At 50.1% G+C, this 26,934-nt stretch overlaps 1 protein-coding gene across 1 annotated transcript; it reads right to left on the reverse strand.

Annotated features, from left to right (window-relative positions):
- Positions 1-1,160: 1,160 nt before the first annotated feature.
- IMPA2 (inositol(myo)-1(or 4)-monophosphatase 2) lies at positions 1,161-26,564 on the reverse strand. Its single transcript, XM_006763293.1, has 8 exons — positions 26,474-26,564; positions 25,775-26,009; positions 17,179-17,283; positions 14,268-14,313; positions 11,801-11,909; positions 3,911-4,019; positions 3,029-3,180; positions 1,161-1,746 (listed from the first exon to the last, which is right to left on the reverse strand). Exons 1-8 carry the CDS (start codon positions 26,562-26,564, stop codon positions 1,631-1,633), a joined length of 963 nt encoding a protein of 320 aa, XP_006763356.1. The 3' UTR covers positions 1,161-1,630.
- Between the last annotated feature and the right edge of the window lie 370 nt (positions 26,565-26,934).

Below are 26,934 nucleotides of genomic sequence, written 5' to 3' on the forward strand. Positions count from 1 at the left end.
TAGGAACCCTTTATCCCTCCTGCCTATTTGCTATCTGCTTTTTCTTTCTATTACTACATGGAAAACAACACTATAAGATTTCACAAATAACAGCTGCTGCAGGAAGCTTAACTAACTACAGGATTTGTCACGTTAAACCAGACAGTACATGAAGGAAGAGACCCCTCACTCATCCTAAAAATAATTTCACCGGAATCCCAAATGCCGCTGTATGCCTAAATTGTTCATGAGCCCCTTTTATAAAAACACTAAACCCACATACCCCTCTTCCTTGCCTCAATTTGACCGAACCCTGGGGTGGGAAAACGATCCATATATATCCAGAGCAGCCAGTGTAAATATCTATGACACTGCAGAGCATTCACAGGCTGTGTCAGCCCCACACATTTAGGTGGTCTTTCAGTATGTAATAATGCAGTATTTGAGTGTGTGTTGAACGGTGCTAACACCTCTACACCAACCAACGGGTCCATAAATGGTAACAGTTATGAGGGAGCCCTAGGAACACCTCTGGCTACGCCTTTCCATGTGGAGGTTTTGTCAACGGCCTCTATGCTTGGGCAACTCATGGTCTTGACAGCGGAGGATGAAAGAGCAATGTGCTCCTGCTGTATTTACTGTTCCGCTGTCCCTGCACAACCCCGCAGACTGGACAGGGGTCCCCTCCCTGAATTCACACGACCAGCAGGAGTTTAAGTTTACCAGCAGATAGGTGACATTTGGACGGTCCCTTCTTCCTTGGCTTGGAGTTAGTCCAAACAAATACGTGATCAGAAACTTATCGTTAACTCTGGCAGCCACTTCTGAGTCCACTGCTAAAGCCACAGCTGCACAACAGAAGCCCCCGGCTCTCCTGTGAAGGCGGTTTTAGATGATAGAAAGGCACTAGGTTACTTGTTGGCTGAACAAAGAGGAGTCAACCTGGATCAACACCCCTGGCACTGCAGAAACTCAATTATAAGATCTTAACAAGCAAGCGACTTGGCTCAAACAGGTTGACACCTCATCCGGCGCATTCATGGGGACCCTGGCCAAGGAGCATACTTCTGACACTTGGGATTATTCTAATAGTCATCAGTAGAGTCTTAAAGGCACCTACAGCTGTGGATTTTGTGTGTTGATTGGGGAATAGGCGACACCGATGAAGGGAAGCAGATCAGTAGAGTGCCATTATTTGGATTTATTGCATTCTGAAGTACCATGGGGTGGGGGTGGGGGGGCCTGAGAACAAGTCCGCTTTATCAGCAGTTCTAAAGCCATATTACCTGAGATTTGCATTCGGGGGGTTGGGTGTGTGTGTGTGTGCGGGGGAGAATCAAGACTGAATTATCAATATGTATATCATGAGATTTGGGTTTTGGCCCTGATAGAAGGACCTGTACTAACCTGAAAAAGGTGACATGAGATTAAAGAAAGAAACCAGCTAAACACCAAATCCCAGTGAAAGACGTGGATTTAACCAGAGAGCCACACACGTTAGCAGAACACTTCTCTTTGGGTGGTTAGGAGCTCAGGAACTTGATGCGAGTGCGGGCTGCTCACGGCGGTCCCCCCCCAGGGATCGGCTGCCGGCCGCAGCATTCCCAGGAAGAGCCAGTCCCGAGGGCGCATTTCTCGTCTCTGCTCCCTTTCACTTCTCATCGTCCCGTCCATAGTTAATTGTTTGTAAGGCCTGAGCTATGAGCGTAGCCATTTCTCGGGTGCCCGCAGCAACCACTCTGCAGGACATGAGGTCGAGAGGTCCACCTGAGGACAGAGAGAGACCACGTGGGTTACGGAGAGGGCAGAACAGTCCTGGGTAACAATGCAGCACGGGCGCATGGGCACATTCCGAGAAAAACAAAGCTCCCAGGCTGTGCTCGAGGCTGGACCAAACAGCTGGTCTAGTCAGAGAGAGAGGGGGACGCCTTTCAGCATCAACACCACCCCAGCGAGTGCAGTGGAGGGGCCACAGACCAATGCCGTCCTGGAGGCTGTGCTGGGAGAATGCTGTTTGAGGCCCAACATTCAGGACTGAGAGTCCAGTGACTGGTGAGACCAGGACAGGAGAGAGCAGCCCTCAGCCTCTAGCTGCACGGGAGGCACTTGGGACCCGTGAGTTGGTCTTTCTGACTGGCAACCCATGGCTGCTGTGGGGACCAGGCGGCTGGGGCGGACAGTGAAGCCCTGTGCCCTTCTGGGGGCACGAACAGGACTAGTGGCCTCGCTGGAGCCCTCCGTGCACACACGTGTGCTCACGTGGTTAAATCCAGTGTCGGACTCCTTTTTCATCTGAAACTGGTCTGCCTGGCCTTGCCAGCTAAGGCTGATACCTCTTCCCGTTTATACTTTTCTGGTAGCTCAATTAAAGCCTTCAAAGGGGAAAGAAGAAAGAAGTAGAAATCACATGACAAAAGACCCCTGTACATACCCAATAGTTAAAAGGGAGCCCCAGTATTTGTGCCAACAAGCTCGGGACCCCAAAGCTAGGCGAGAATGGGATCCGACAGGACTCACCCAGCCCCTGACTGGTTACCCCTGAACGTCAGACGAGGGGTCTGCCCGAGCATACCAGGGGCAGGGATGCTAAGCGGAGTCAGGTGTGCCCAGTGGGGTCAGTCCCGGGATATGACAACCTTGAAGCGGAAGTAACAGGCGCTTTTGGGATCCACTCTAGGACCTCACAGGCACCCGCCCAGCACGCTGCTGAGCCACAGGGCTGTGGGGTGCCAGCCTCCTCTTCGCCAGCTGGGGAGCGTGAGGCCTGTTCTGTCAGTCTCACCGGATTGTGTGCTTAGAAAACTGTCAAATGGTGTGGAAACGGGAAGTGGTGGTGCTGCTCCTACTGGCCGTAGTCTGACCCTCGGCTCTATTTCCATGTCTCATGGCACAGAGGAGGAGGGCAGGAAGGGCGGGACCACCGCTCTCCCAGGGCTCTCTCGTCAGCAGAGACTGTGAGGAGGGACGCTCGGTCTGCAGGGGTCACTCAGGCTAGTCTCCGCGTCGCATCCCTGGGGACGGAGGCAAGCCCGGGGTCAGAGGGGCCCACCTGACGTGTCCATCACGATGCCTCCTGCTTCTCTGATGATGACGGTGGCGGCGGCCAGGTCCCAGCAGTGCAGGCCGAACTGGTAATAGGCGTCCGCAGCCCCCGAGGCCAGGAGGCAGAGCGCCAGGGTGGAGCTCCCGATCACTCGGACCCTGGAGGAGAGGGAAGAGAGCAGTTACATGTGTGAGTGGCGCCGGGCACACATCAGACTGCTCTGACACCCTGCTCAGGCCCACTTCACCCAGTCACGCCCGCTGTGAGCACTCCCAGGCGTTCAGGAGGAGCCACCCGGCTCCTCCCACAAGCTCTAGGCTCAGAGTCTAGAGGGCCGTGCAGTGCTGTCGGGCAGAGCTTTCTGCGGCGACGGGAACCTTCTGCACTCGGGTAGCCCGAGCCACCTGTGCCTGTCGCACACTGGACATGTGGCCGGCACACCTAAACGGCTCAACTGTTCACTCCGTCCATGTTTAAATCACCTCATGTGGCCACAGCTACAGCACAGACCTACAGGGAGGACGGGAGATGCAGAGGATTCAATCGGACTCGGATGTATTTTCCAAAGTGTTTACTGGAAGACCCTCAGTTAGGCAGGGGCCTATGCACCACAGGACTGGCGGGGTGGGTGGCTGTGGCTGCGATCGGTTCCTGGGCTTCTCAAAGTTGCCCAGAAAGGAACGAAGGTCTCCTGTCCGTCCCCTACCAGCTGCTGCGTGAGCCCCCACACTGGACTGGGCAGCACCAGCGGCCGCCCTGGGCCTCGGCACTGCGGTGTGTGCTCCTGTCACAGGATCTTTCTTCCTCAGTCCCCGGGGAGTCTGCAGCGAGACTGTGTGTTTGCACCTTCCTCCGTGGCCCCAGGTGCCCCAGGGTCTGAAGTCGTACCCGTGAGCCTTGGCGTGGAGCAGCCTCTCCATGTTGCTCAGGAACAGTTTCAGAGTAGCGGGGTCACGCTTGGGACCGATTTCTGTTAGAACCAAGGCCTTGGAAAGATCTGCAACAGAAAGAACGTCCCATCATCAGAAACATCAAGTCTTGGTTCTAACTGAAGAGTCGGGGGGTTTCCTGGCGTGAACCTCAAATATCAGACTCCTGTTCCTTCCAGAATAAGTCTCTTCTGAGTGGTTTATGCTGTAAGGTTTTCCTAATAGCTATGCTGAAAAGTAAGGACATAGTAAAGAGAGAAACAAAGTTCACACTATTTCATCATCATTCCTTTAAAGCTGCTTTCTAATTCAGATTTCAGAAGGAGATTTTTAAGTTCTCTCTTTTCAAAAATGGTTAGTGTGAAAACTTGAAGAGTTTGGTGTCTTAGGAAAATCATCATCATTCAATTATAAATAAAACAAAAGGACACCAAACTGGGACCACCCATGTTTGAAGGGAAACAAATGCCTCACCAATTAAATATCTTTAAACTTTTTTTAAAAATACTGATTTCAGAGGAGGAAGGGACAGAGATGTCAATGATGAGAGAGAATCATCCATCGGCTGCCTCCTGCACGTCCCCTACTGGGGATCGATCTTGCCACCTGGGCATGTGCCGTGACCACGAATCAAACCAGGACCTCCTGGCTGATAGGTCGACCCTCAACCACTGAGCCATACCAACCAGGCTGTTTTTAAGGATAGTTTAATAGAAGTGGAATTTCTGAAAAAAATAAAACAGTGGGATTTCAGAATGAAAGAGAGTGCATATTTTAGATTTTGATAATTAAGAAAGACACTGAAGATTTTTCCCCAGGAACTAGAAAGCCAGATAATCAATTTCCATAGGGAGATAAGCACCCACTTTTACTCAGGTTCATAAGATGTGACTACTCCGTTAGGCCTAGGCCTGGCCCAGTACGTCCTTATCAGAAGGAGGGCCTGGCTGGAGGGTGAATGGAGAGGAACGTCCTCGAGTGTCAGCCTAGACGAGCAGATGCCCCACTGCAGGGCTGGTGAGGAAAAGCAGGGATTTTCAAACTAAGTCCCCGTGGGCTATTTCACAAGGGAAACAGCACAGTGTGGGAACAGCAATTGCTCACTTCTTACTCTCTTCCAGACACTTCCATGTGTGTGCTCCATCCTCCATCACATTCGCTGTCTCACTGTCCTTGTTCAGAGCTGGGAGACCGAGCTTAGAGAAGGGACCCGCATGAGGTCAGGTAATCCTTAGTGCAGTGACGGCGAACCTTTTGAGCTCGGCGTGTCAGCATTTTGAAAAACCCTAACTTAACTCTGGTGCCGTGCCACATATGGACATTTTTTGATATTTGCAGCCATAGTGAAACAAAGACTTATATTTTTGATATTTATTTTATATATTTAAATGCCATTTAACAAAGAAAAACCAACCAAAAAAATGAGTTCGTGTGACACCTCTGACATATGTGTCATAGGTTTGCCATCACTGCCTTAGTGGTAAGGCCCCGCCTTAAACTCAAGCTTGCCTGGTGATACGTGAAAGAAGGGGTTTCTTTCCATAGTTTTAAATTTGTAAAAATATATTTCTGTATCCTCTTCTAGCTGCAATGTATCTATTCTTTCTCACTCTTGCTAATATATTTTTTTCCCAAATGAAATCACGAAGAGTAAAAAGGAAGTCTGAGTGCTGCCACCTACAGGCAAAATGCTCTCTACTGTTTTATTTGGTCCTAGGTAAGGAAAATGGTAAAAATTACAAGTTCCTTCTACTTAATATTTTCTTATATTATGATTATTCCTGATTATTTAAAGTACTATGATTTTTGAATTTTACTACCATTTATCCAATATTTATATTTTAGTTTTTAATCAATGCTAATTACATTTTTAATTTAAAATATTCTGTGTCTTCATGGGGGTGTGTGTGTGTGTGTGTGTTGGGAATGGAGAGCTCCACCTTAATGGGTACAGAGTTTCTAGTTGTAGTGATAAAAGTTTTGGAAACAGATAGTGGTAATGGTTGTACAACATTGTGAATGTAATTAATACCACTAAATTATACACTTATAAATGGCTACAATGGCTAATTTTATGTTATATATTTTACCCCAATTAAAAAAACACCTAATAGATTTTAAGTAGGGCATCTCTGTAAAATCTTTCAAAAAACAGATTTTATTTAGGGTGAGAAAATATAGTTCATGACTTCTGACAGTTTGAAACCCTTTTCTAGTGGAGCAAAGTTAAAAATACCCAGAGTATCAAAGAGTACTTGTCTTAAGATAAATTTTACAATTTAAAGGCAAGAGAAGCAAGTTGTGTGTATACACTGAAATATGTACTCATGGAGAATGAGGCGCCTGCACTTCAAGTCCTGAAAATATCCTCTCTGGGCTCTGGCTGGTTTTGCTGAACGTAGAATTCCTGAAACAACACTTACACCAGCATGTGTTTTTAATACATGTCCTAATGCTCTCAGGCCTCTTATAGACCATTATGAGCTTTTCACATGAAAATAATATTTAACTTTATTTAAGTTGGAAACATAAATACTAAGAATGAAGATTGGTGGTTGGGGGTGGAGGTGGGCAGAGGGGGTGTGGGGGAGAGAGTGCTTAATGGGTACAGGATTTACCTTGGAGGGTGCAAATGCGCAGCAGTGTGAATGTACTGCCACTGAACTGTTCACTTTAAAATGGTTAATTTTATGTTATTTGACTTTCACCTCAATAGATTTTTAAAAACAAACAACTAAAAAACAAACAAACAAAACACAAATAAGTAATTTGGAAATAAAAAAAACACCTATATTGTCAAGGTATATCCAAACCCCAAAACACAATGGGTAGAGCAAATCTCCAGCAGCTATAAGACCTTGTGGCATCGCAACACAAGGAGGAAGAGAGAAGCATCGAGCACCGACTAGACCTGAGAACAGGAGAACCTCAAAGTCACCAATAGCCACTCACTGGAAGCCAGCTTGGGTCAATGTGAGGGGAGCTGTGCACACAACAATTCATGAGTCCCTGGTACAGGATGTGGGGGACAGTCTGAAGGTAGGGAGCCAATCAGCTCTATGACCTCTTATAACCAGGGCCTGGTAGGGCAGGTTCTGAGTAGAAATGTATGTGAACTCCTAACTCACTAGATAGGATAATAGAGGCAAAGAAAAAAGATGATCCAGATAACAGTGAAGGAGGGAAACAGAGCCCTCCACACCACCCCCCAAGAAAGAAAAAAATCTAAGAACAAGGCCAATGCTTTTTAACAGGTCACAAAAACAGAAGAGGGAGCTCTAGAGCTGTGAAAATACAAAAACTATCTTGACACGCCCCCTCTCCCCAAGTTCAGGAATACAGATTTCTAGTAGAACAAAGTAAAAGTAAACGAATCATGGTTGAATCCCACACACAACTGTCATTGTCATAAGGAAAAAGAATCAGGGCAGAATAACATCTCTCCAGTCAATCAAAGAATGTCAGAAAGATGTGCCCACAAACAAAAATAGCTTTATGTAAAAAAAAAAAATTAATATTGAGTATCAACTGTAATTGAAAAATAAAAATTTAAAAAAGAAATAAAGAATATATGAAAGAACAGCATAACTCAAGAGTACAGGGGATATAACTTAGGAAAGAATCAGAAAACATTTCAGATGAGAAGATAAAACTAAAGAAATAGAGAATAAATAAACACCATGTATCATGCTTTACAAAAAATAAAGGATGAAAAAGAGATTTTAAAAATTGGTGAAAAAGGTAAAAAGGATTCAAAAGAAAATGACATAAAGACAAGCAGAAAAGACCCAACATACATATAATAAGAGACCCTTAAGACAAAATAAATAAATAAATAAGAAAGAAAGAAAGGAAGAAAAGCAACTGAATTGGGAAATAAAAAAATGCTAAAAACTATAATTCAAGATAACTTTGATGATTTCTTTAAAAAGGACTTGAAATTATATATTGAAAGGGCATTCCATGTACCTAGGAAAACAGACTCAGAAGAAACAACATTTTATTAAAATTACTGTACTATAAAGACAAAACATCATATGTTGGGCATTCAAGTAAAAAACTAAAGTCCTTATAAGGGAAAGAAAAACTGTCTTCAGACTTTTCAGTAATGTGCTTATGCTAGATGATGATGGAGACCATTTAAGGCATTCAACACAAGAAAATGGGAGCCATGTGTTTTACTACCGGAAAAATGGATTTTCAAGTATAGTGGCCACTGATAAACTTTATGAACATGTAAGAACTAGAATATTGTTCCCATAGTCCTTCCTGAGAAATCAACTGGAGTAGTTCTCAAGTGTGGTCCCTGTGTTTCTTTTAGAAATCTGTGAAGTTAAAACAAATTTCATTATAATACTAAGACATTATTTGCCTTATTGATAATAGGGAAGTAACAGACAACAACCCCCAAAAGAGAGGACTAGGAATATTATATAAAAACTTTAATATAAAGAGAATTATTAGAATAATCATATAAACCTTTCTAAATACCAGAAATTACATGGAAACAGAATCAAAGCAAATAAAACAGCTGCTTGTTTTTAATAACATACCAAAATAAACAATGGAACAATAAACTTAAATTTTTTTAATGGTTATCTATAAGGTAAAAAGGACAAGGAAGGATAGAAGCTAAACTTTGAGCCACATCGGCCAGGCTGGGGAATCGTTTGTTAATAGAAGGGCTAGTATTATTTTTCTGAAACTGGTACGTGTGTGTTGTGGGATAAAGCGAACAAGGATTGCATGATATTATTAAATTCCTGGTATCACTGTGTACGAGGGTTTTCAGCATGGGGTCAAGTAGACATACATAGAAGAGTTAGAGAACCATGTAGTCATGAATTTGAATGGGGCACATCAGTATGGACTCATGATGAATTTCATATTACAAAACAACTCATTCCCTGGCTCTGTCCACTGAAAACACAGATCCAGGATCTACAATGACCTCTAGACTCCAGATTGTGGCTCCGAAAGGCCCTTTTCCATAGGTGAGAAAAGGGGAAATTTGAACACTGACTGGACAGCTTATGATTTCAGAAGGGGGTGAGACTGGTATTGTGATTATGTTTTTCAAAGAACTGTCTGTATGTTTTAGAGAGCCATACTGTTATACTGGCTAGAAAGTGCTGTCACATCGGGGATTTGAATTAGAGAGTTGTTGGGGTGCTGGGAGTTGGGTGGGGGTGGGGATGAAGCAGAATTGGCCATGAGTTGGCAATATTGGAGTTGTGTGGTGGGTCATGTGGGTTCATTGTACTTTTTCTGTCTGCTCTGCACATGTTTGAAATTTTGCCTGGTACAATTTGAAAAAAAAACTACTAGTAAAATTCTGGCCTTTCATCCTTTACCCCTAACCAGTGTAGCTTTTTTGTTTTTGTGAATTGAAGACATTCCAGAAAGGTTTAATAGGAATTGAAAAAGAGAAGGCAAAGAAAGCACAGGGGGGAAGCTAAGTGGTGGTTGTTTTCATGGCTGTTTCCTTCAGAAATGCATCTATTTCAGCAACGGGCTATAACTGATCTTGTGTGAAGACTCAACTTTCTCCTTTTATAATGACTCTTATTTTTGGGTACTGTGTGCCAGCACTTTGCTGAGTGCTTTCTCTATATAATTTTCTTTAACCTTCCAAGTTTTCGTCATCATCACCCCACTTTATACATGAAGACAAGGTTTCAGGTCACAGCATTAGAAGGTGGCAGATTCAGGATGTGAAACCAGGCCTGCACAACACCTAAGACAGTGCTGCTAGAGCGTACACTCCATCCCCTCCCACAGAAACCTCTTCGCCCATCAAACAGAAAACGACCAAGTTGACACACACACTAGACTTTATAAGTCAGAATTTTTTTTGGAAAAAAAATCACAAATTAGCTTTGGAACATGTGTGCAGTCACGGAGGGCTATGACAGTGAGCAGTGGGCAGTCTGGGACCGAAGGGCCTATGATGGGCCAAATACAGTGTGACCCTAAGCCCCTGCCCACTGGGAGGGATAAGCAGGGCTGGGCCATGGCCTGAGAGCCCCACGGAGGATGCTGCACTACGGAGTGATGCAGGCAGCCGACCAGGAGGCCGAGTGTGTGTGAATGGAGTGGAGTGTTAGATAATCAAATAAAATGTAGAGCAAAGGTCACATAAGCGTGTTTAATAACATGCTTTCTCACTACTGAGTTACACAATTCAGCTTGAGTGGTTGCCTCTTGGCATGTGTGGCTGTAATTAACGCCACTTTTTACTCAGCCAAACAAAACATTTCTGGGAGAGGGAGGCATGGGGCGGGGCTGGCACTCAGGCGGTAACTGGTTAGTGTGTCCTGCTGCCCCTGCCTGTCTGAGCCTCTTGTGACCGGCTCCCCGGCCCCTCACCCTGGGTGCGCTCGTGACTCCCATGGGCCCCCCCAGGAGCCTCATCAGACCCCCCAAGGCAGTCCTGCTCCAGCCTGTCCTTCACACCACGACAGGTCACCTCCCTAACAGACCAGCTGCTCAGGGGCCCTGGCACCGTGAGGAGGAGTCTCTGCCGAAGCAAACACCTCCTGGCACCTGGGTCAACACCTTTGGCTGTAGAAACCCAAATGCAAGAAATTAACAACGCAGGGAACGCTGCTCTCACCGGCTCGTCGTGGACCACGCTAGAGAGCCTCCCTTCCTTACTAGAGGAGGGCAGGGCACCTCTTGGTCCTCTCAGTGCCTCTGAGGCCATCTGGGCACACAGGTGTCATCCAAGGAGGAATAAAGGCAGAATAATAGAGACAATGGAGAAAGGGCACAAGGAAAGACATTTTTAAGAGAAGCTGGAAAAGGGTAGAGAAGGGAGGCAGTGAGGAGGGAAAGGGAGCTCAGAGGAGGAGTGTGGGCGCCATAAACTGAAGCCATGATGGGCACGTGGAATAACGGAGGGTGGGGGGTAGGGGCACCTGATGATGTCCTGCTGCAGAACACGTGAGAAGTGAGCAGGAACTGTGCTCTCTCCATTATGGACCCTTTCACGCAGAGGTCCTCAAACGTTTTAAACAGGGGGCCAGTTCACTGTCCCTCAGACATTCCACACATGCGCATTGCAGGCCCGGGACGAGTCGGCTGCTAAGCAGGACAGGCAGCGGCGGCAAAAACACCCGGCGGGCCGGATAAATGTTCTCCGAGGGCCGCCTGTGGCCCGCGGGCCGTAGTTTGAGGACCCCTGCTTTAAAGTCTGCTCCTAATCCACCTGCTCCTAGCCTCAGGCTCAGCTCTTTCCTTGCCTTGCAATTATCTCCCTGACAGTATCTGTCCTACAAAATGCTAAAATGTCACAGTTTCATCAGAGAGAACGGCCAAAAAGAGTCGCAAGACATCTAAAGCAGCATATCGTGCTTGCTACGTGGTAACACGCAGTCCCTGTGTGAGAGCTGGGTGCCCTCGAGGTTCTGCTTGAGGAGTGACGATGACAGAGGAACATCTGTGGTGAGTGAAAGCATCACTGACGCACACGACCTCCCTCAGAAACTGAAGCCAGCTCCGCTCAGTCCACAGCCAGGTGGCATGCGATGGCTGACATGTACCTGAGCATGCTTCTGGCTCTGCCCATGGCACCGGACTGCTAGAGGCCCACTCATAACTAATGAGGGTGTCTCTAAGCATTCAAGATGAAAGCTGTGAGTACAAAATAGAACGAGACTATTTAAAACTCCTGGCCACATTCACAAAAACATTGAGATAGAGAACTGGCTCAGTTTCCAGTTCATCAAGGACACGGCGTCCCTAAGAAGAGATTGAACTCTCGGCAGGAGATGTCCACCACCATCCCAGGCGTTTTCCATTGACGTGTCTCAGTCCGAAGGGAACCGACACGCCGCGTGAGGCCCACCTGTCTCCCCGGAGACCTGCAGCCGCTGGCCATTGCAGAAGGCACCCCGGCCCCTCCGGCCCGTGTACAGCCGCTCCTCTGTGCAGTGGTAAATCACTCCAAACTCAAGCTGCGGGCAGGGCAGAAAACAAGTTCACCTAATGCAGACAGAAAACCGCACAGCAACTCAAAGGCGAAGGCGTTCTAAGTGTTCTGACGAACGCAGTGACGATGTGCTAGAAAATACTTTCCAAAAGGGAACTAAAAAGCAGCGCCTAGATTCAAAACTAGACCTGCATGGAAGCAGGCTTTCTTTTTTAAAATTACTGCATTTAAAAAGATACTGCCCTGGCTGGTTTGGCTCAGTGGATGGAGCATTGGCCTGAGGACTGAAGGAGCCTGGGTTCAATTCCAGTCAAGGGCACATGCCCATGTTTCAGAATGAAGCATTAGTACCTGAAAGTTATTGAAAAAGCTGAATTCTTTAGAAAGGCTTTTTTCTCCCCCAGGGATGGTGGGAGATTACTTGTGACTCTAATCAAACCACAAGTAACCCTCAAAACTGCTGATGTGTGAAGAATGAAGAATGCATCTGTAACGCCAACAGAATCACAGAACCCAAGGGCGGTCCCAGGAAGACAGACGTGCCTCATCAGGGGGCTCGTCCCTGAGCGGCGAGCGCCAGCCAGCGGCTGCACTGCCATCAATCAGTGAGCGGCCCGGCCAATCAGGGGCGGTAAAAAGAACTGGCATGAACAAATGCCACCTGACACCAAGTGCTCTGTGCCTTTCCTCCACTGACTTCTCACTTGTCAGGGTGAACAGCGCAAGTGTGCTCGCTCGGGGTTAGCCAAGTATTCCTCTCTGGCAAATGAAGGGAGACCCAGGCCAAAGGCCCCAGGACCATCTGGCCGCCCGGGCTGGGCGGGACTGCAGTGGAAGGGGCTCGGCGCAGCCAATCAATAATAATTCTCTCCTCACTCATGTTTGTATGTCTTTTTCCCTCTTCCTTCTTCTCTCTCTCTCTCTCTCTCTCTCTAGGGCGGTAAAAAGAACTGGCATGAACAAATGCCACCTAACACCAAGTGCTCTGTGCCTTTCCTCCACTGACTTCTCACTTGTCAGGGTGAACAGCGCAAGTGTGCTCGCTCGGGGTTAGCCAAGTATTCCTCTCTGGCAAATGAAGGGAGACCCAGGCCAAAGGCCCCAGGACCATCTGGCCGCCCGGGCTGGGTGGGACTGCAGTGGAAGGGGCTCCCGACCTGCAGGGATTGGGTTTGTTGCTGGGAGGATGGTTCAGCCAGCGCTTACCGAGGGCTCCAGCCTTCCAGCAATCCTCACATGCTCCCCGCTCCACTACCCTGCCTTTAAAGGGCTTCCCAGATTCAGGTTGGTCCTCAAATGGGGCTGGACTTGGGGAGCCTGTGGTGGGGGCCCTGTACCCCTGGGGCAAACAGGGAACGGGGAGGGAGAGGGGGATGTTCCCCGTGCCCAGGGCCCTCCACTACAAGCCCAGACCACCTGTGTGCAGTCACACACGCAGACCCATCATGGGGTGTGGGCCTTGCCAGTGGCAACCTTGCCAGCAGGAAGCACCTTGCCCTCCCTCAGATAGGGACACGGCAACCTTGCCAGCACAGAGCACCTTGCCCTCCCTGAGGTGATTGCTCAACCCCCTACTTGGTTCAGCGGCCACATTCAATAGAGACAAGTGAGTAAGTAACTCCTTACCCAAATGTTGATATTGAAAATCTTGCTTATCTTCAACTTAAGTGCTTTTACACGGGTGTAAAGTGTCCGCCCCCCGCCCCCCGCCCCGTTTCCATGCTAGGGAAGCTATGCTAACGCGGAGGATTAAGATGAAAAAAATGGTGTTCCAAAGGAGGGCTGCTTTTGAAGAACACAGCCCCGGTCTTATTTAAATCTGACTGTAGTGACTACAAAGAAGGTAGGGCTTCTCTAAGTGTTATTGCTTAAACTGATTGATACAGTTGAAGCCTTGATCCCACGCCTCTGATGCTGCTTGGCCCCCAGGGTCTCTGGGAACCCTGAAACAGCCCCGTTCTCACACTGACAGCCAGAGGAAGATACAGAAGAATTAATGGAATATTGGGATTAAAAATGTCCTCCAAAAATAGGAGTTCTTTTTGTGTGTGTCTAAATCACACGCCCCAGGGGTCACCGGGAGACCAACTTGGACAATTTGCTCAGAGCGTCCCCTTCCACGGTCACATCAGAAAAAGACCACAGTGAAGTCAGGGCCGGCCACAGAGCCCCAAGCTGCACACCCCAAACTGGTTTGCGTGCGCTTGTTTTCTCAGATTTGAAAAACACATGCTTGGATTTACTAGTCACGATGAAGGCCCAGGACAAAGAGAGAAAAACAGGAGGGCAGAGGCTGAAACCAAAAAGGAAGATGACTGAATGAAACCTGGACCGGAGCCCGGGGGGCCCCCGGGGCAGGGCTGGGCCTTCTCGGTTCACGTACCTCTTGGTTCACAGCAAATCCGATGCTGACGGCCACGGTTGGGAATCTGCAAAGGAAACAGAATGGCTTACCCTCCGAGAGGCGCTGGCCTCTTGCAAACCAGCACGCGGCACTTAGGAGCCTCTGCGTGGCTGCGGGCGTCGCACGTCGAGGGCCTCTCTACAGCGCGGGCGGGTCTGTTTTTTTAAAAGCTGTTCCCCCCCCCGCCCCCCATTTCACTAACGGCTTCCAAGACAAACAGGCTTAGCCGCCATGTGGTAAGATAGCTGACCTTGAAGGGAAGCAGTCTTCTGAGACATGTCAAACTGATGGGATTCAACAAGGACCCGATGGGGAGGGATAGTAATCACCACCTTCCTCGTTCTCGGAGACCTAAAGGGACGGCCGAGACCTCCAAAAAGGCCAGACCATGCCCCCGGCGGCGTGATGAGGGCCCCCAGGAGGCAACAGCACAGGCCCAGGCCACAGCCTCCCCCCAGGGGTTGGGTCTGGGTGACAACAGCCCTCCTCACCCCGTCTCTCATGTGAGCCCCGGAGCAGGCGTGGGCCACAGGGGCGGAAGGCTGGCTCTGACGATGCAGTTGGCCTGTGGTTTTATGTTGTGATGTTGTTGTTGCTGCTCCGTGTCTTTAAAATAATCTCTCCTTTATGTGAAGATCATCAGAGCTTAACAACAAGTAGGAACAAGGAAAGGCTGGGTACAGCTAATCCACACGAAACCAGTCACACACGGATCTGGGCTGCCTGCCAGGGCGGGGCCGGGCGACCCTGTCGGTGGTGGCCGGCTCCCTGAGCAGCCTCAGCCAGGCTCGGCCTCAGTTCCCACTCTCAGAGGAGCTCTCTCCCGGCGCTTCAGCCGCGACACTGCCACCGCCGGACATAAGGACCAGCAGGTCCTATTTGATCTGCAGAGGCCAGAGGCTTCGGGTGTCCAGGCCGTGAGACGCGTGGCCGTGACCCTCGGAGCTCGGGAACCATAGGGGTCAGCACCACAGCTTATCCTCGGATGATGCTCTCCAAGTCGTCTCTCTAGTCCCAGTTCCCCTTGGCCCTTGGCCCTGTGGACCTGTGGCCTTTGCCACACCCCAGGGCTCAGCCGCCCTGTCCCCACTACCGCACACAGAATGGCGAGCGAGGCAGGAGGAACCGGTGCTCCGCTCAGCAAACACACCTAAGGGGGGACCCTGCGAGGCCTCAGCAACTCCCCAGGGGGTGTCACGCTTTGGTTAAAATGATAGTCTAGGTCAGTGGTCGGCAAACTCATTAGTCCGCAGAGCCAAATATTAACAGTACAACGACTGAAATTTCTTTTGAGAGCCAAATTTTTTAAACTTAAACTGTACAGGTAGGTACATTGTTATTAACTTAATTAGGCTACTCCTAAGCTGGCCTTTGCTAAAAACGTCCTCAATCTTATTGAGGTACGTTCTCTGAGGTCGACCCCTTCCAACTCTCCCATCCACACTCGTCTTGTGTACTTGTTTCGACTTTTCTCCTTTCGTTCATCCTCTCTATATGTCCAAACCGTCTCAACATACCTTTCTCAGTCCTCGACACGACATCTTCTTTCACTCCACAACGTTCCCTAAAATTAACTTAATAAAGTTTCAATCGCACTGTACGTGCGCGCCTGCACGTGGTATTTTGTGGAAGAGCCGCACTCAAGGGGCCAAAGAGCCGCATGTGGCTCGCAAGCCGCAGTTTGCCGACCACTGGTCTAGTGACACTGCTGCTATCACCAGATGGCCCTCTTCGGTTGCCTCCAAAGGGTCAGCTGTGTGGGCACGAATGACTGAATTCTGAAGAGAAACCGCGTTTAGAAAAGGGCGTGAGTAACACGCTACATCGGAAGTCGTTTCCCGACTTACATATAAACATACTGTTTGTGGCAACACATCAGAGGACAGTGACAAGAGCCAGGGCCCCACCATCTGGCTGAGCTCACGCTCTATCACTGTACGTGAGGAAATGGGGCGTCTCTGTGTCATCTATGACAGGGGCTCTAAGTATGGTCCAGGAATGCAGATCCCCAACCTACTGAGTGGGGACCGGGGCACGGGCCAGGAGCCTGTGCCAACCAGCAATCCGGGGCTCTATGCGTGCTCCCACCGGAGAACCACCCTCTGTGGAAACCACATCCCTTTTAGTGCCCTCAGTCCTGGACAAGTGGGTACAGTCCAGCACAGGACCACGTCCCCGTCACCCCCGCAGGCTCTGTGGCTCACTTCCCCTCCCCTACCCGCACCGGCCCTACTGACCTCCCACAACCTACTGCTCTCTGGCTGTTGTTGGTCCAGTCAGATTAGCGCCGACCAGCTTCTAACGGGTTCCTCATCCCATCGCATGGCGACATGAGGTTTGCTCCCACTCCAACCGCGGCTGCGGAAGGCCACCCTGACATGCCCCTGCCAACACCTCATGCCCTGGCAGCTGCTGGGTTGTATACACTTGCTTTCCAACCCTGTTTGCTTCTCCAGGGGACCTTTTTAAGTTAACCCAATATTGTAAACACAGCAGTGTCGGCCCGTGCAATGAAGGGTTATGGATTCAATTCCTGGTCAAGGGACTGTATCTAGAGGGTTGCAGGTTCGATCCCAGGACCTGATAGTGGTGCATTCGGGAGGCAATCACTTGATTTGTCTCTCTCACATCAATGTGTCTCTCTCTTTCTCCCCTGCTCCCTCCCTCCCTTCCACTCTCTAAAAAAAATAAATTAATGGAAAAATATCTTCAAGTAAGGATTAACAAAACAAAACAATCAAGACTTGATCACCTTTTAAATAAGACCATAAGCCTATCAGAGGTTTGCTCATGTACTCCTGCCCCCAAAACTGCTGCTTTGGGAAAGACAAAGTCTTAGAGAAGAGGGCAGTTTAGGCAGGAGAACGGGGCGACCCGTGCTGATGCTCACCTGTGCACAAAGTTGCAGGTGCCGTCAATGGGGTCGATAATCCAGGTGGGGCTGGGGGTGAGCACGCACTTGGCCCCTGCAGCCGCGGCCTCTTCAGCAATGAACCTGTGGTGGGCAGGAGCTCAGCCTGAGAAAATGCACCAAGAACGCAAGACAAAGCGCTTCAAACTGCTTCCATGCGGTCAAAGACAAGCAGACACAGTAAAGAGACTTCATTCTAATTTCCCCAGGCCCAACAGAGGCAGCGTCTGTAACAGGCCATCTGTGGTCCCTCTGGCTGCCAGTCTTCTGACTCAGCAGGATTCAGAAAACCCCAAATGACACCTTGATGTAGTTTTGGAAAAGCATCAGGGAGTACGAGTGGGCCAGGCAAGACAAGAAACACAGGAAGGAAGAACCCTGGGCTGCAGCTCTTATAAAGCAACTCCGTCTTCATTTTAGTCTGGAGGACAGGAGGCCGGAGACACAGAGAAGGAAGCGCATGAGGAACGCCGGCCTTGGAGCAGGGCCCCGCTTGGGTTCTCCCGCTAGTGGTGCTGCGGCCGGAGAAGACAGCCTGGCTGGACCTGAGGTGCTAAATGCTCACCTACAGCTGATCCCGCCCAGGTCCTACCCAAACCCAGCCTGGCCTCTCCGAATGCAGACGAGGTGTCAACTGCATCCGCACCCACGGGTCTCCACTGTCTGGGCGCGATGGGAGCTGACACTTCTCCCCAGAGGCCCTCTCCACTCTGGCCCAAGCGCTGGGTGGGCTGCCCCACAAGGCACTCCTGCCCCCTGGGAACCCGAGGTGGAGCGTCCCCCACCTGCCATCCCTGGCAGCCCCCACAAGAGCACCCCAGCCTCAGGCCCGTGCACCACCCTGCACCACTGTAGGGGCCCCTGGCCCTGGCTCCCTCCTCTGTAATTAGTCCTCTGTAGTCCACACCTTCCTGAAACCATTGTCATTTGAGTGGACCACCTATATCCTATTAGGAACCTGAACAAAACAACCAACATCTCACCATCAGCCTGCAGCACAGGGAGCTCCTGGTCATCTTTGTTCACGTTTATCTTAGCAAACGGCACCACCAAGGACCCAGCTGCTTAGGCTGGAAACGAGGGAAGGCAGCCTCAGTTCCTCCCTCCTCACTCCCTCCTCCAGCCACCCGCACAGGCTCCGCACAGGACGGCGAGGGCCACGGAGCTGGGGTCCCCACAGAGCCTGCCCTTGCTTCCGCCTCCTGGAGCTGTTCTCGGGAGTGACAAGCATACTCTACCCAAAGCAGACAAGGTTGTGCTCGGCACACAGGCGCGCTCGGCACGTGTTCCTAACGGTCACAGAGCCGGGTTCACTGGGGGCTGGGGGCTCTGCCCCTCACTGCCATGTCACCAGGGCCTGGCCGGTGGCAGGCACCAAGCAAACATTTGTTTTATGTGCTGAGAGGTTTTCCATTAGCACAGTGGTTCTCAGCCTTCTGGCCCTTTAGATACAGTTCCTCATGTTGTGACCCAACCCTAGAGTTATTTTCGTTGCTACTTCATAACTGTAATGTTGCTGCTGTTATGAATCGTCATGTAAATATCTGATATGCAGGATGGTCTTAGGCGACCCCTGTGAAAGGGTCGTTCGACCGCCAAAGGGGTCGCGACCCACAGGCTGAGAACCGCTGTGTTAGCATCTCGTGTCATGTCCATGCCTGTACTAGAGAGAGAGGAGCCTGCAGACAACACATTTTTACGAAGAAGGAAACATGAGTGACGAACAAGAAACGCTTCATGTCCTTCTGCTGGCGTCTGGTGTGCTGTCAGTCATGGTCGCCCGACAGCTGCCTAACCCCTGATGTCAGAGACTAAGAGGTCAGAGAGCTGGCAGGACACTGCCCCTCAGCTGCAAGGAGCTCCTAGAAATCACTCTTCCCAGAGGAACCATCTGTCCTAAGACCTGTCAGCAATGAACTTGCAGATGAGATTGACATCATATCGTTAATAAAAAGAAAGAAATGGAAAGCTCTGTAACTGGTCTGTGCAACCCTGTAGCTACCAGCTACCTGTGACTGTTTACATTTGAATTAAATTTCTAAAATCCAAAAAGTCAGTTCCTGAGCCTCACTAGTCACATGTCAAGTGCTCGCAAGTCACACGGGCTAGAGGCTCTCGCAGTGGGCAGAGCAGACAGAACCAGTCTGTCTTTGCAGAAGTTCTGTGGGCAGGTTGTCCTGTCGGTAGTGCTGTGAAATAAGAACATGCACCTCGTGTTCTAACATCGCTTCTCAGTTGATTGTAGCGCTGCCGTACGCACTGGAATTCATCTGCTCCCCGACAACTCTGGGTGGCCATTCCCATTTCACAGGTTATGAAACTCATGCTCTATACGCACACACAGTCCTCCAGCCCCTCCTTCTTATAGATAAATTATGTGGAAATGCATCAGGGTATATGATGACTGGACATATGTCATTTTCAAGTTGGTGTTTCCACCTTCTCCTTCCCGCGGTCTCTTAGAGAAACCCGCCCAGGAGCAGGCAACGCATTGGGGCTGGGAGCACTGAGTGAGACACCTGAGAAACCCATGCCCCGAAGAGCGGCAGCTGTGCAGGAAAGCTGGCGAGCACCACCTGCCCCAGCAGCTGTCCATGCAGAGTGCGACCAGAGGGAGTGGACACTGGTTCCTCCCTTTGTCTGCTCCGTGTCCCTCCTGCTGCTGGGAGCTGCCTCCCTACCATCCCCTCCCTCATGGGCTGTCAGATCCTTTGGATCACACCATCCAGGCAGGCAAGTCCAGGTGGAAGAAATGGGTGGTGAAAGACATGAGGAAGTCAGAGGAGCCTGAGGCCAGGCAGTGACACCCAAACTCCCGGCTGCAGCAGAAACCCAGGTGAGGCCCACAAAGGATCACTTCACTTAGCTCAGTGGTTCTCAACCTTGGCTGCACATTCGAGTCACCTGGGAATCTTTCTAAAATCCCGATTTCTGGGCCTCATCCTCTGGAAATTCTGTTTCTTTGTTAATGGGGTGGGGCCAAGGTTGAGAACCACTGACTTAGCTGATGATTAAACAAGGAATTAGCTCTGCCGGTTCCTGTGGCCAAAGCCTAAGAGATTATATCTGTTTTCAATGTCTTCTTCCGAGCTACGTGATTTCCCCCTGGAATGGCTTATGAATATGTTCTTCAAGAAAAGGGTCCATGCCCAGCCAGTGTGGCTCTGCGTGGACCTAGGAACCAGGAGGTCACAGTCCAATTCCCAATCAGGGAACATGCCCAGCTTGTGAACTCGGTCCCCGGTGGGGTGTGTGGGGGTGTGCAAGGGGCAGCTGATTGATGATTCTCTTTCATTACTGATGTTTCTATCTCTCCATTCCTCTCCCTTCCTCTCTTGAAATCCTATATAATAAAAGCCTAGGTGGCGTCACGTGCAACGTTGCCACAAGATGGCTATCAGTTGTGGGCGATTAGGCTGGCAGGGGAGGACAGTTAGGGGTGACCAGACCAGCAGGGGAGGGCAGTTGGGGGTGATCAGGTGGCAGGGGAGCGGTTAGAGGGCGATCAGGTAGCAGGCAGTAGTGGTTAGGAGCCAACAGTCCTGGCTTGTAAGAGGGATGTCTGACTGCCGGTTTAGGCCCAATCCCTAACCAGCAGTCAGACATCTCCCAAGAGGTCCCAGATTGGAGAGGGTGGGCTGAGGGACACCCACCACCCCATACACGAATTTCATGCACTGGACCTATAGTCAATTATAAAAACAAACAAAACATATTTAAGAAGATTTCACACCCTAAAAATACACGAGGACCAAGTGCCAAAGCTTAAGTTGGGCACAAATTGATACAGCAATAAGAAGATACAGTGGGGCCTTGACTTAAGAGTGTCCCGACTGAGTTTTTCGAGATACGAGCCGTCTCTCGGTTGATTTTTTGCTTTGAGTTGCGAGCTAAAATTTGGGCTACGAGCCAGCTTCAGATACCCCACCGCTAGTTGGCGCAGCGAACGTCACAGTGAACGCCACAACATCAGCCCAGCATCAAGTGTCTCACTCGTTCACTGTTGATTTGACATATGAGTAATTTGAGTTACGAGCTCCGTCACGGAACGAATTAAACTCGTAAGTCAAGGCCCCACTGTATTACTAAGGTCAAGTGGGGAATGGAAATGACTCACATACAAAGGTTAATTCCCAGGGAAATGAGGAGGAAGGTGGCATTTTTTTCTTTTTTGAAATTAAAGGTGATTTTAAGTGGAAAGCTGGTACCCATGAACGCTGGAGGAGAAATTGCTGGGGGAAGGAAGGGTCTTGCAGGACTGACACCTAATGTGCGTGTCAGAGGGCATGGCCTACAGCACAGAGGCCATTCACGTGGCACACCCATGAGGCTGCTGAGGACGTGGACCAACAGGTCTGTCAGCTCATTAGCAAGTCGTGTTGGGATACGGCTCTGGGGTCACCCAGCAGCTTGGTTGCAGCAGCACCCATAATGATCCTGTTAGCACAGCGTTTGCTCTGCGCAGCATTTGACAGGAATAACTCAAACCGCCCTGACTAAGCCCTGAACTTGTTCAGTAGTTGGATATTCACGCCCAAGAGTTCTCCTCCTCTTCCCCCAGATGCCCGAGTGAAAGGAGATGAAAGGTCACCGCCCTACCTGCTTGGTGCCTGAGGTCTGGGGCAGGGCCTCCTGGAAGCTAACCGTGTCCACCCTTGGGACACTAAAAAATACCTCACTGGTATGTGGGGAGGGAGGTCAAGGTTTCATTTACTTAAACCTGATTGTCCTTGTGTGGGAAGCGAATGGGGACATCAACTGGGACACAGGGAAGTGAGAAAAGATGTGAGACCTTCATAAGAGCACCGGGACAGCTACATAAAATCAGGGACACAAATAGGAAACAACCACATGTGACTAACTGTGAGGAGCTCAAGGGCCATCTCATGAGTCTATCTAAGGTAAGGGGAAAACAGCAAACGGGATAAGGTTCAAAGTTAGGTGACAAATCGGAAGGATACTTTCTGCTGCAGATTTAACTCCTTTCCTTTCTTTCTTTCTCATGGTCCTAACTGACGGCCAAACACATCTGGGGCTCTTCCTGGCTAGAATGTTCTCTGTGACAGGCCAGGCCACTGGGGAGCCACTAATGTCCCTCCGCCTCATCTTCTCAGGCTGCAGCCCTCCCCACCCCCAGCACCACAGCGGCTCTGTGCCCTGGACACGTGCACCCAGCGCAAACCTCAGTGGGAACACGGAAGAGAGCAAGTGTCCAGCTGGCGGTGGCTGGGAACCTATTTTTTCCAAGTTCAGGACTGTGCTGGGCACACTGCAGGGCTAAGGGGTCACCACGATGGACAGACCCCCCTCCCGCCAAGGGGAGTCCAGGGCAGGCGGCTGCCGATACCGAGCAGCCCAAGCTGCTGTCCTCCTCCCTTTGCCTGTGTCAACCCAGACAAAAGGGACAGAGATAGGTGCACATACATATGGTTCATGATGCTACTGAATATTTTCAAAGTTGCAAACCTTGGCTCTCACGCCAGGTGTAAGCATGCAGCAGGGCAGGCCTGGAGGGGGACTGGACCTCAGCCTTGGTGCCGAGAACATTCTCCCCGTGTGGCAGCATCAGTGCAGGAGCTTACACTGCACTGACCTTGGTGGGTCCTTCACTCTGAGGTGAGGCGTCCCAGGTGACTGCCAAAGCAAGTTTAAACTTACTCATCTTTGATTCAGTCTGTGCCTGACGCTCAGGTCAGAGACCCGGACTTTGGATTTCATGAATGAGTAAAATGGAATAATAGACCAGGGGGCCTGCAGCAGGTTGTTAACACAAAACAGTTGCAATCTAGCTTTACTATTGTTTCGTGGAGACTAAAAGGAGGAAGGACATACGCTCAGAAAGCAAGTCCTTCCTAAGAAAGGTCGACGGGCACCATCTGCTAACACGTTTAAGGGATATACTGAAACACTGCGAATGCAGAAAAACGACAACAGTTTTATTTTACGATATGGATGCAATTTTCCCATCATAAATTTGTCTAGGATCTAAGACATAATTAAGTGCCAAAAATTCTTAGTCATTGGCAAAACCAAACTTGCCCATCGATACGTTGAAAAATGATTTCATCTCATTTGAATGACCTAGGCACACTGAGAGCAGAGAACAGGGGCAGTGACACCCAGCCTCCAGCCATGTCCCCGCACTGCCCTCAGAGCAGAGAGGAGAGGGGAGGCAAAGACCCAGGGGCCGGGCACAGGCCAGCCATGTCTCTGTCCTCATGCCCGGTGGTATGAGCTTGGGGACCGCAGTTTGGGAACCACTGCCCTAAATCACTGACTCCTGCTCAGGTGTGTGCATCTGCTCCTCCCAGGGCTCTTGTCAGGAGTGGAGGCTTCTACCCGGTACCTCACCTTGGGTGCCTCAGGGTCAGTACCTAACCAGTTAGAAGGAAGCAACAGGCTTGGCATTAGCCAGCGGGAGACGCTCCCAGATGGCCCCGACGTACACTCTAGATGAGGTACACTGCTCGGGTAGGTGGAGAGGTGCACTGCTCAGGTATGTGGTGAGGTGCACTGCTCTGGGGAGATGGTGGGGTACACTGATCAGGGGAGATGATGGGGTACACTGCTCAGGGGAGATGGTGAGGGGCACTGTCTGGGGAGATGGTGAGGGACACTGCTCTGGGGAGATGGTGAGGTGCACTGCTCGGGTAGATGCTTCTGAAGGGGCTTCGGTGCCTGGCGGTCCCCTGGTGACCATGAGGCTGTGGAGCGGAGGTGGGAGAAGCTGTGTTCACACATGGAATACGCTGACCTTTATTCTGTGACACAGCAATATTTAAATTTACCTTGTGAAAATGGGATCCACACCCCATGCTGACACAACAGTGGAACCAAACCAAACCACTAAACTGCTGCCAACACATACGGTAGGGCATGCAATTTCAGAATTTGGTTTGTCAGAGTACTGTGATCTGATTGAAAACAGCCGGAGCCCTGATGATGCCATTAGCTGAGTCTGCAGTGACCTCAGGGGCTTACCAGGACCCCACAGAGCCGACCCCGCCCTCACTTCAGTCGGAGCCAACCGCCAATCCCACTGCAATCTCAAGAAATGAAATAGTTCCTCATCCAGAACCAGCTGGCTGGTGCTTTTCTTCTCAAAGAATAAAAGCAAACTGTATAATCCTTTTGACATTGCCATTTAATTTAGATTTTAAAAAGTTAAAACATATAAACATTTTAGAGCTTGTAAAAATTTTAACAGATGTCAGGGATCTTGGCCTCACAGAGAAGAAGGAAATATGAAATAACAAACACTCACACACAATGGTTGTCAACAAAAGGAAATAAACACAACCATCGGCAGAGAGAATTTTGAAGGGAGCTGCTGACCCTGAGATAACCTGACCAGTTAGGAGGAAACAACAGGGAAAAAGGAGGGAAGTTTAAACCCCAGCTTGTCCTTTCCTCCAATTCAGTGGTTCTCAAACTTCCTGATGCCGCGACCCTTTAACACAGTTCCTCATGTTGTGGTGACCCCCAATTTCATTGTTACAAACTGAACATAATTAAAGCATAGTGATTAATCACAAAAACAATATGTAATTATATATGTGTTTTCCGATGGTCTTAGGCGACCCCTGTGAAAGGGTCGTTCAACCCCCAAAGGGGTCGCGACCCACAGGTTGAGAACTGCTGCTCCAACTGATCATGCGGAGGGGAAGGTCTACTGTGCCTCCCCGGCCAGATGGCCGCTGGGGAGATGGCCTTCCATACTTTGCCCGTAAGCACATAGAAACGTGGAATCTGACGCCACAGTGATCTGAATCCAGAAACCAAGCCCTGGTGTTCCGTTGTAGCGATTCTCCGTCAGAAAGGAAAGGGGCCCCGCACCCAGGGCAGCGGTTTTCGGGCTGTTCTGCAGAACCCCGGGGGAGGCAGGGGCCTGCGGACCCCGGAGCCCAGGACCGCCTTCCTCTGGGGCCTGTGGCTTCCTTGGAACTAGATGCAAAATGCTGTGGACACATTTGGATTTTTCGGAGGAAAAGATTTATAGCTGGCATTGGATTCCCCACAATAGTGAAGAATAATGGTGACTCCAAAAAGGTTAAGAGCTTCTCTAGCTAGCGGGTGGGGTCCTCCTAAAGACCTCAGGCAGGAGAGCAGCCTTCCCGGCCGTGGCCTGGAGGTGGCCTGGCAAGGAGGCTGCCGACTGCCTGCCAGCAGGGGCCCCACAGCTGGCTGCCAGCTCAGGGTCACACCCTTAGAAAAGCCACGTGGTGCCGAGCAGACAGGGGCTGCCAGGGAACATTACGGCTCCCAGTCCCTCCAGAAACACGCTGCGGGGCTTGGCGGAGGGGAGCGGAGCTCTTCCCGGGAGCATGCGCTGTCAAAGTGACGCCTGGTCCGCATTTACCAGTATAAGGTAATATGTGACCTGAGGGTTCTCAAGATGGGAGTAAAAAGAATGAACACAAGGGCCAGTTTGTTCACCATGCAATCAAAATATCGGGGGGCTTCCTGTCTGAGGTCTGCCCCCATCTGCCAGCGCGCTGCCTCCCCGAGTTGGACTCTGGCCTTCCCCATGCACGTGGCCATGAGCGCCTGCGTGTTTTCCCCAGGGACCGCCTACCTGTGCGAAGGAAACCTCTTCTGCATCTCAGAAATAATTAAGTCTTCCACAAGCTGGTCCGTTTCTGTCACCAGATCTGCAGCGGATGTTTTGGTTGAGACCTGCTTTTCCTCAGAAAGGGCTTTTCTGATGATCTGGAATAAAAGGCCAGGAGGGCAGGTTAAACTGAAGCGTCCCCTTGCCCCAGACGAAGGCACTCCCCCACCTGTGGGCCCAGCGCTGACTTTGGCTAGCCCTGGGGAGTGGGAGGCCTGTGGGCCTGTGGACCAGTTCCTGACAGCCTGCCCGGCTTAATCTCACACCCAAGACTTTCTGTTTGGGGTTCTAGCCAGCTTTCATTACCCGCTATTCTTTCCATAAGAAAGATAGACTCACTTGCTGAAGTTTTGTTCTACTTGTGAAACACATCTTCTTGGAAGAAAAAGAAAAGCAATGGTTTTGAAGACCGTGAAACCTCATCCAGTGTAAGGTGATGTAAGTCACCTTCGGATGCGTCGGGTCCCCTGAATTTGAATTCATGAGATTTCTGCGTAAAAACTTATTTCCCTCACTCACTCTGTGCATCACATGAGATGGAACACGCTCTTGTGTGCAGATGACACACGCTCAGACTGAGAAGCCTGGGAAAGCCGCAACGTTCCTCGAGAGCACAGGGGCGCACTCCCTCTGCTCTGGGTCAGAGGGAGAGCCCAAGGGTACCTGCCCCTGAACCAGCTTTGGTGCCAAGCACCTGAGCCCTGAGGGCCGAGCGCGCAGGCAAGCTCTGCAGATGTGCGGGCTGCCAGCACATCCTGTCTAAACCCACTATGGCTAAATATAGGGCCAGGAATAGAGGGCACCCCACCTCTCGTATCCCTTGCCCCCTGGCCTAATCGGGTTCCAGGAAGCACTGGGAGACCCAAAAAGGAGGGCACGCAGAGTGGTCACTCAGTCACAGGATGCGCCGGAGAGGTCAGTTCTAGTTTGTAAAATCAAAATTACCCCTACTCCAGCTCAGGCCTTTCTGGAAATTTCTGTCGTTTCTTACCATGATGACTAAGTTAGACACCTACAAGGACTTCAGACCTTTCCTCCGAAACTGGATGCTACCCCAAAATTCTGCATTTCTTTCCAAAGCACCTCAATCGCTCAGCTGCCCAGACTTGACGGCTTTTGCCCAT

This window comes from Myotis davidii, unplaced genomic scaffold (assembly GCF_000327345.1).
Source record: "Myotis davidii unplaced genomic scaffold, ASM32734v1 scaffold78, whole genome shotgun sequence".
Classification (NCBI taxonomy): Eukaryota; Metazoa; Chordata; class Mammalia; order Chiroptera; family Vespertilionidae; genus Myotis; species Myotis davidii.

Bases quoted from the DNA above. Each gene is read 5' to 3' on its own strand.
- IMPA2 (XM_006763293.1), bottom strand. From the start codon at position 26,564: ATGTGCTGGCAGCCCGCACATCTGCAGAGCTTGCCTGCGCGCTCGGCC. The intron at 26,010-26,473 runs GTACCCTTGGGC...CCCACTCCCCAG, and splicing joins CAAAGCTGGTTCAGGGGCAG to GGCTAGCCAAAGTCAGCGCT. The intron at 1,747-3,028 runs GTGGGCCCCTCT...CTCTGTCCTCAG, and splicing joins CATCGTGATGGACACGTCAG to GTGGACCTCTCGACCTCATG.